The following is a 10000-nucleotide window of genomic DNA, read 5'->3' on the forward strand; positions in this document are numbered from 1 at the left end:
GACAGAGACAGAGACAGAGACAGAGACAGAGACAGAGACAGAGACAGAGACAGAGACAGAGACAGAGACAGAGACAGAGACAGAGACAGAGACAGAGACAGAGACAGAGAGAGAGAGAGAGACGGAGACGTACAGAGAGAGAGCGAGAGAGACAGAGACAGAGAGACAGACAGAGAGGGAGACAGAGAGAGACAGACAGAGACAGAGACAGAGACAGAGACAGAGACAGAGACAGAGACAGAGAGAGAGACAGAGACGGAGAGAGAGAGAGAGAGAGAGAGAGAGAGAGAGAGAGAGAGAGAGAGAGAGAGAGAGAGAGAGAGGGAGACGGAGACGGACAGAGAGAGAGCGAGAGAGAGAGAGAGACATGGTTCAGATTAGATTGAACTTGTTTTATTTATAAGAACATTAAATGGAGCCTGTAATCAATACTGCTCACTGTGTGTGTGTGTGTGTGTGTGTGTGTGTGTGTGTGTGTGTGTGTGTGTGTGTGTGTGTGTGTGTGTGTGTGTGTGTGTGTGTGTGTGTGTGTGTGTGTCTCTGTGTGTTGATGCTGGGTGAACAGTTGCAAGTTCAGATCCCAGCCCTCTCCCCCCCAGCTGGAGACCAGGAATCACTGGTCATCAATGGGACACTTTCCCTGTCCCACTCGTCCTGGAGGCGTGAGACGCTGAGTCGTCCTCTCGATGTGTCTCAGCTGAGGACATCGTGCACAGCTTCCTGCACGATGTCCCGATCAGAGTGGAATTAATGTTTTTAAAATTTCAGGCTGGGGGGGCGAGACTCCTCTGAAGCGTCCACTGGGACTGAGCAGCTCCTCACTGCTCATCTGGACATGTCTGTCCTCCACCTTCAGGTGGACTGCAGCCACTGGAGCTTTCTTACAAGTCATTGTGGATATTCCTGAAGGTAAGTATCAAGGTTTCTGTCTGTGCCTGAAAAATACCAATTCCATCTGCCCAGAAGCAGCAGAGACTGGAGGACATGTCCCTGTTCCATCTGCCCAGAGACAGCAGAGACTGGGAGACATGTCCCTGTTCCATCTGCCCAGAGGAAGCAGAGACTGGGAGACATGTCCCTGTTCCATCTGCCCAGAGGCAGCAGAGACTGGAGGACATGTCCCAGTTCCATCTGCCCAGAGGCAGCAGAGACTGGGAGACATGTCCCTGTTCCATCTGCCCAGAGGCAGCAGAGACTGGAAGACATGTCCCTGTTCCATCTGCCCAGAGGCAGCAGAGACTGAAGGACATGTCCCAGTTCCATCTGCCCAGAGGCAGCAGAGACTGGGAGACATGTCCCTGTTCCATCTGCCCAGAGGCAGCAGAGACTGGAAGACATGTCCCTGTTCCATCTGCCCAGAGGCAGCAGAGACTGAAGGACATGTCCCTGTTCCATCTCCCCAGAGGCAGCAGAGACTGGAAGACATGTCCCAGTTCCATCTGCCTAGAGGCAGCAGAGACTGGGAGACATGTCCCTGTTCCATCTGCCCAGAGGCAGCAGAGACTGGGAGACATGTCCCTGTTCCATCTGCCCAGAGGCAGCAGAGACTGGAAGACATGTCCCTGTTCCATCTGCCCAGAGGCAGCAGAGACTGGAGGACATGTCCCTGTTCCATCTGCCCAGAGGCAGCAGAGACTGAAGGACATGTCCCTGTTCCATCTGCCCAGAGGCAGCAGAGACTGGAGGACATGTCCCTGTTCCATCTGCCCAGAGACAGCAGAGACTGGAAGACATGTCCCTGTTCCATCTGCCCAGAGGCAGCAGAGACTGGAAGACATGTCCCTGTTCCATCTGCCCAGAGGCAGCAGAGACTGGAGGACATGTCCCTGTTCCATCTGCCCAGAGGCAGCAGAGACTGGAATACATGTCCCTGTTCCATCTGCCCAGATGCAGCAGAGACTGGAGGACATGTCCCTGCCTCTTGTCCACCTTCCAAACCACAAAGCCCCAAAGACCCTCAGTGGGACACTCAGACAGCTAGTGGACAAAGGGCCTTGGACACCAGAGACTCAGTGTGTAGTAGTACTCAGTGTGTAGTAGTACTCAGTGTGTAGTACTCAGTGTGTAGTAGTACTCAGTGTGTAGTAGTACTCAGTGTGTAGTGGTACTCAGTGTGTAGTAGTACTCAGTGTGTAGTGGTACTCAGTGTGTAGTACTCAGTGTGTAGTAGTACTCAGTGTGTAGTAGTACTCAGTGTGTAGTGGTACTCAGTGTGTGGTACTCAGTGTGTAGTAGTACTCAGTATGTAGTACTCAGTGTGTAGTAGTACTCAGTGTGTAGTAGTACTCAGTGTGTAGTAGTACTCAGTGTGTAGTGGTACTCAGTGTGTAGTACTCAGTGTGTAGTAGTACTCAGTGTGTAGTGGAACTCAGTGTGTAGTACTCAGTGTGTAGTAGTACTCAGTGTGTAGTAGTACTCAGTGTGTAGTACTCAGTGTGTAGTAGTACTCAGTGTGTAGTAGTACTCAGTGTGTAGTAGTACTCAGTGTGTAGTACTCTGTTTGAACCTGCTCCATCAGTCTCTCTAACTCTCCCCTGGTCTGACTGCCTCGTTCGCCCGGTCGCTCTGTGGAGGGTTAGTTAGATTTAATGTCCTGCCTCGTCCTGCTCACTGCTCCACATATCAGCCGGGAGGAGATCGAACCACGACCAGTGTGTGTGTGTGTGTGTGTGTGTGTGTGTGTGTGTGCGTGTGTGTGCGTGTGTGTGTGTGTGTGTGTGTGTGTGTGCGTGTGTGTGCGTGTGTGTGTGTGTGTGTGTGTGTGTGACTAATTGCAGCCAATCCAGGCAATCACAGAGCAAACAGCTTCTCTCCCAACGGACACACACACCTCACGGTTCCTCCTCTCCTTCTTTTCTTTCTTCTCTAATCTCCTCTTGTTTCATCCCTTCTTTCTCTCATTTCCTCTCTTCCTTTTGTTTATTTCTTTCCTCCTCTCCCCACTCCTCCATTCCTCTCCTCCCCTCCTCTCCTCCTCTCCTCCTCTCTCCCACTCACCTCCTCCTCTCCTCCTCTCCTCTTCCCCTCCCCTCCACCTCTCCTCTCCCCTCCTCCTCCTCTCCTCCTCCTCTCCCCTCTCCTCTCCCCTCTCCTCTCCCCTTCTCTCCTCCTCTCCTCCTCCCCTCCCTCCTCCTACCCTCTCCCCATCTTATAAATCACATTAAACAGGACAGTAACCACCTCCTCTCTGTGTGTCCTCGCTCAGCCTGTCTCTCACGTGATTGGCTCTGTGATTTAAGAGCGCTGCATTCTCATTCGTCAGCGGCTTAACCTCTGTGAGCATGTGACAAACGACAAACGACAAACACGCACACACACACACACACACACACACACAGACACACTCTCAGTCTTATCGGTGGTTCATTGTGACTCTGGCGTCTATAACTCTCGGCTGATAACCGGCTCAGCTCCTCTCTCCTCCTCCTCCTCCTCTCTTCCTCCTCCTCCTCCTCCTCCTCCTCCTCCTCTCTCTCCTGCTGCCTTCAGGTTCAGGAGGAAACTGAGACTCTGCATCAGAGACTGCTCATTATGGGATGTAACTTCTGTTTGTTTATATTAAATCTCAAGGAACAGACAAGCTGCAGCTGCATCTCCCACACAACGTGCGCCCTACACAGAGAGGTCAAAGGTCAGAGGCAGGTACCTGCAGGGATCCAGGTGTTGCCGGCCGCTCGGTCCCCGGCGTCTCCCTGCTCCCAGTCGAAGTCGTCCTCTTTGGACTGGACCAGGGTGCAGTCTGGAGACTGACCAGACAGACAGGCTGAAAGAGAGACAGACAGGTGGTCAGTGACCTCACTCCTCAGAGGCAGACAGACACATTCCAGAGAGCTTCTGCGTAGTTCAGGGTCATGTGACCCGGTTGTGACCCGGTTGTGACCCGGTTCTGACCCGGTTCACGCTGTCACCATGTTTCTATGTTTAATATGATTATTACTATTATTTATCAAACTGTGTTAGATACATGTGACCTTTTACTTTCCTTTGGTCAGAGGACAAACTGCAGCTTAGGCTTCCCAGCATTCCTACACACACACACACACACACACACACACACAAACACACACACACACACACACTACACTCACAGACACACAGACACGCACACACATATAATAGATGTAAACCCTTCTCCCTCTATGACTCAAAGACATTTAAATCCCTTCATTCATAGCCTTACACACACTGGTCCTGTGTGTGTGTGTGTGTGTGTGTGTGTGTGTGTGTGTGTGTGTGTGTGTGTGTGTGTGTGTGTGTGTGTATGTGTGTGTGTGTGTTTGTGTAGCTCATCTGAAAGCGTTGACATTAAATCGCTGGAAGGCTCATTTTGTTTCTTTGTAACAGAAGGCAAATTAAACTCTCTCTCTCTCTCTCACACACACTCGTCCCGCCGGGCAGTGTTAGCTCATCAACAGATATGAGACACAATCTGTTTAATCTGCTTCTATGAATTTGCATCTATATAACAAACTAAACACACCCACACACAAACACACAAACACACACACACACTCATGTTTGCCTCTCTCTCTCCCTGAGGACAGAACACACAGAAACCAATCTCAGCCTCTTGATCGCCCGGCAGTCTGAAGTGTGTAACTTTATTCATCATGTTGTTTTCAAAACTATGACTGGAATGACACAAGGACCTGACCAGCAGGAGGCGCTGTCTGAAGACTCCTTCACACCTGGTGTGGTTCAGAGCTTCACACTCTTCAGTTCAGTGTGAACCTGAACATCAGGTGTGAACGGTTCCTCAGAGCAGAAGAGGAGGAAGAAGAAGAAGAAGAAGAAGAAGAAGAAGAAGAAGAAGAAGAAGAAGAAGAAGAAGAAGAAGAAGAAGAAGAAGAAGAAGAAGAAGAAGAAGCTTCTCCTCCGACGATATAATGTTTGAACCACGAGGACGTTCACTTGGTGCATTTGAACTAGTGGAGTTCTGTAGTCCTGTGTGTGTGTGTGTGTGTGTGTGTGTGTGTGTGTGTGTGTGTGTGTTTCAGAGGCCAGATTGTTGTTGGGCTTCGTCTGGACTCGCCTCGACAGGAAATGAGAGAATACACACACACCCACCCACCCACACACACACACACACACACACACACACACACACACACACACACACACACACACACACACACACACACACACACACACACACACACACACACACACACACACACACACACACACACACACACATCCACACAGCTGTCACTCTGTCACATACCATACACTCTTTGTGTGTGTGTTGGCAGTGATGACAGTGAACACAAAACACACCCTAAGGACACACATACACATTATAAAGTGCAGCGTATGTGTGTGTGTGTGTGTGCGTGAGTTTGTGTGTGTGTGTGTAACAGCAGTAATTAATCATAATGTGCAGATATTGATCGTCTGCCCTCTTTATTCTCCAGTCATCTGATCAATAAGTACAAGTCTTCTCTGCTCTTTACATCAACACAACGTTCTCATCTCTCTCTCACACACACGCACGCACACACACACACACGCGCACACACACACACACACACACACACACACACACACACACACACACACACACACAGTAACATGTACGATGTGAATACCTGAACGGACCAATCAGAAGTGAGCGATGCTGTGAATACTTCAGCAGAAGGTTAGGTCTCCTGAGGCGTGACGAGGACCTGACCACACGTCTCACACACAAACACACAAACACACAAACACACACACACACACGTTCATTCCGTTGTGTCTGCTGTATGTTGGCGTGTAGCTGTTGCCATGGTTACTGTGACCTCACTGACGTGTGTGACATGTTAACGCGTTAACGTTTCGGGAAAGTTGCTGATATGAAAACCGAACACGCAGTGTGACCTTTGACCTTTAAGGGGGCATGCCCGACTTGTTACCACGGAAACAGGCCATCTCCACTCAGCTGTGTGTCTTTGTTTTGTTGCTGTTGTTGATTGTTGAGACGCCACGACGACAACAGATCCTCATCCAGCTGCTCTGTTTCTCCTGCTCGGCTGCTCAGCCTGGTGAGAAGCTAACGACTGATTTGTTGTCGTTCAAGATTAAAACGCTGCTTTGTACAAAGTCGACAAACAGTTCTTTTATTTCATATCTTTGTGACTTTGTCGTCTACGACGAGAACACAATACGATGCGCTGGCGTTTCAGGAGCAAAACAAAGTCACATCGTGAGCGCCCTCTACTGGATCACTACACTACTTCGCAGGTTTTCTGGAAGGTATATTTTACATTCAGTCAAATCGAACACTCATTAATATCAGTCTGATTATTTCCATCCTGAAATATTCTCTGAGAAATAAAATATTAAAATGAAGCTTTTATCTCACAATGTTAAAGAAAGAGATAAAAAACTTCTTCTCTGATTAAACATCTGTTGATCTTCTGATCCACAAACCAGCAGGAGAACCGACGAGCTCTCACACGTCGGAACGAAGGTTTGAATAAATCGTGACTTTGAATCTGAATCTGAATCTGTGATCGGAAACCCTAACTACTTCCTTTCAGGAGTCTAGTTTCTGGTTTCATGCCCCATGGTACCGGCCGAAACCACGGAAGATTTAGAAGAACGAATATGGACCAAACAGAAAAGCGTTTGGCAGAAGAGATCAGACAGTGTGACCGCTAGCAGAACCCGTCACTGACGGACACACGGAGGCGCAGGTGTCACTTCCTGGAGGAGATCTCGGCTGACGTCGGTTTGCAGGTCGACGAGTGTACGAAGCTCTGGAGGAAGATCAGAGACAAATGTGTCCTCCAGAAAAAGGCTCCGAGGAGCAGCCGTGGAGATGTAAATAAACAGTCGACGATGACCACACACAAAGAAGAGGTCTCTCAGGTCGTCTTCGACAAACAAGTTACTCCGCCTAGTGGTCTGGCGTGGAACTGCTTTGCAACACGTTCAACCCTTAGAGAACCATGAATTAAAACGAGTCCATCAACAACTGCGTGAAAAGCCGCAGACGCAGAACCATGGGCCGGCCTTAACCCCTAACCCCTTAACCCCTAACCCCTAACCCCTTACCCCTTAACCCCTAACCCCTAAACCCCTTAACCCCTTAACCCCTTACCCCTTTACCCCTAACCCCTTACCCCTTACCCCTTACCCCTTACCCCTTAGCCCAACCCCTTACCCCTTACCCCTTAACCCCTTACCCCTTAGCCCAACCCCTAACCCCTAACCCCCATACCCCAACCCCTAAACCCCTAACCCCAACCCCTAACCCCTTAACCCCTTAACCCCTTACCCCTTTACCCCTTTACCCCTAACCCCTTAACCCCTAACCCCTTTACCCCTAACCCCTTAACCCTTTACCCCTAACCCCTTAACCCTTAACCCCTAACCCCTTTACCCCTAACCCCTTTACCCCTAACCCCTTAACCCCTAATCCCTTAACCCCTAACCCCTTTACCCCTTACCCCTTAACCCCTTACCCCTTAGCCCAACCCCTAACCCCTAACCCCTTAACCCCTAACCCCTTACCCCTTTACCCCTAACCCCTGAACCCCTTACCCCTTAACCCCTAACCCCTTTACCCCTTACCCCAACCCCTAACCCCTTAGCCCAACCCCTAACCCCTTAACCCCTTACCCCTTTACCCCTAACCCCTAACCCCTTAACCCCTCACCCCTAACCCCTTAACCCTAACCCCTTAACCCCTAACCCCAACCCCTAACCCCTTGACCCCTAACCCCTTGACCCCTTGACCCCTAACCCCTTGACCCCTAACCCTTTACCCCTAACCCCTTAACCCCTAACCCTTTACCCCTAACCCCTTAACCCCTTACCCCAACCCCTAACCCCTTAACCCCTAACCCCTTACCCCAACCCCTAACCCCTAAACCCCTAACCCCTTACCCCAACACCTAACCCCTTAACCCCTAACCCCTTACCCCAACCCCTTAACCCTTAACCCTGTACCCCTAACTCCAACCCTTAACCCTTAACCCCTAACCCCTTAACCCCTTACCCCAACCCCTAACCCCCATACCCCAACCCCTAACCCCTAACCCCTTACCCCAACCCCTAACCCCTTAACCCCAAACCCCTTACACCAACCCCTAACCCCTAACCCCTTAACCCTTAACCCCGTACCCCTAACCCCAACCCTTAACCCCTTACCCCAACCCTTAACCCCTAACCCCTTAACCCGTACCCCTAACCCCAACCCTTAACCCCGTACCCCTAACCCCAACCCTTAACCCCTTACCCCAACCCTTAACCCCTAACCCCTTAACCCGTACCCCTAACCCCAACCCTTAACCCCTTACTCCAACCCCTAACCCCTTACCCTAACCATTAACCTGAACTTCTAACCCTAAACCAGGTCTTAGTCCCCAAACAGTCATTAAAGGGGAACCGGCCAGAAGGTCCTCACAAAGAGGTCTGTACAAGAGCACACACACACACACACACACACACACACACACAGACACACACACACACAGACACACACACACACTCACTGGGTGAAGCTGCAATCGTCTTCTTTTAAAAACTCTTCCTCTCTTTTCATGCCCCCTCCCCCACTCTCTCTCTCTCTCTCTGCCAGTGAGTGTGATGCTCTCTCGCCCTCTCTCTCTCTCTGAAGTATGTGCGGCTGAATGAAACCATCTGGTCCTGATCAGGAGAACGACTGTGGTTTCCTCTGCTCGCTCTCTCTGCTCACTCTCCGCTCGCCCGACCCCTCTCACTTCATGTTTCATTCGCTCACTCTAAGCACACACACACACACACACACACACACACACACACACACACACACACACACACACACACACACACACACAGACACAGACACACACACACACACACACACACACACACACACACACACACACACACACACACACACAGAGACCCACACACTCACAGACGTGAGTGAGGTCATCGACATGACGAGCTGATCAGAATCTACATGAATCAGTGATTGATCAGTTTCATCATCTGGTTGAAACTGAAACACACACATGAGTCAGACGTGATGAACAGCACACGCGTGTTGATCTGGTGAAGTGAGAGAGAAGAAGCTCGGTTCTGCTCTCACACAGAGAGCGTGTTGTTCAGGACGAGCCGAGAACGAGAGAGCAGCTGAATGTTAAACACGCCACTGAGTCATGTTCCACACACGTGTCCACCAGAGAACCAGAGCTGCACACGGGAGAGAGAGGTCCACCCGCCACAGGGCGAGCGAGGAGAACATCCACACAAATAAAGAACGGAGGATTTCAAGAGAAATAAAAAAGAAACAATAGAACATCAGAGAACATTAGAAAGTCTGTCACTTGATGCCATGCTCTGTTCTTCAGCCACGTTCTTCATCAGAACATTCCGGTTCTAATGAGAACATGAAGTGAGCGTTACACAACTGAGATCATCTGAAGTCATCATCATGACGTCACTGATCATGAGACAACAGGGGATCATTTCCTGATCAATATATTTATTATATAATCACTAAGCTTGTAGCATGTTAATAACATTCATAAAGAAGTTACTATTCAGTCTGTGATTGTGCGTCAGACTTTGTCTTCAGGAAACACACTTTTCCTTCCTGTCTGTGTGCCCATGACAAACACACACACACAAACACACACACACACGTCTTTATCACGTCTCTCAGTGAGGACAGTCATTGGTGTAACACACTCCCTAGTCCCTTACCTTAACCTAGCCCCTTACCTTAACCTAGCCCGGGTTCTAACCCTCAAACACTTAAACTGGGTCAGAAAGTGAGTCGGCTGGAGGCTCAGCACGGTCCTCATTAAGATATCTGTACAAGCACACACACACACACACACACTCACTGACCCAGATCATGTGTGAGATAATGCCCCCCCCCAACACACACAGCAATTAGCAGAGTGTAACCAGGCTTCTCTAATGTGTGTGTTATTATCTGCTCAGTGTGTGTGTGTGTGTGTTTAGCCTCACAGTTAGCCGTTAGCAAGCAGAGATGCTAACACCCCAGCAAAGCAAAACCTGA

The 10000-nt window shown here is 49.9% G+C and overlaps 1 protein-coding gene across 1 annotated transcript in view; it reads right to left on the bottom strand.

Moving 5' to 3' along the window:
* LOC133026880 (receptor-type tyrosine-protein phosphatase mu-like) overlaps window positions 1–10000 on the bottom strand; it is an 85026-nt gene that overhangs the window by 61151 nt on the left and 13875 nt on the right. Inside the window, exon 2 of the mRNA XM_061093864.1 lies at window positions 3647–3763. Coding sequence (XP_060949847.1) covers window positions 3647–3763 — 117 coding nt within the window. The remainder of the gene's footprint in view (window positions 1–3646; window positions 3764–10000) is intronic.

Source organism: Limanda limanda, chromosome 20, assembly GCF_963576545.1.
Source record: "Limanda limanda chromosome 20, fLimLim1.1, whole genome shotgun sequence".
Lineage (NCBI taxonomy): Eukaryota > Metazoa > Chordata > Actinopteri > Pleuronectiformes > Pleuronectidae > Limanda > Limanda limanda.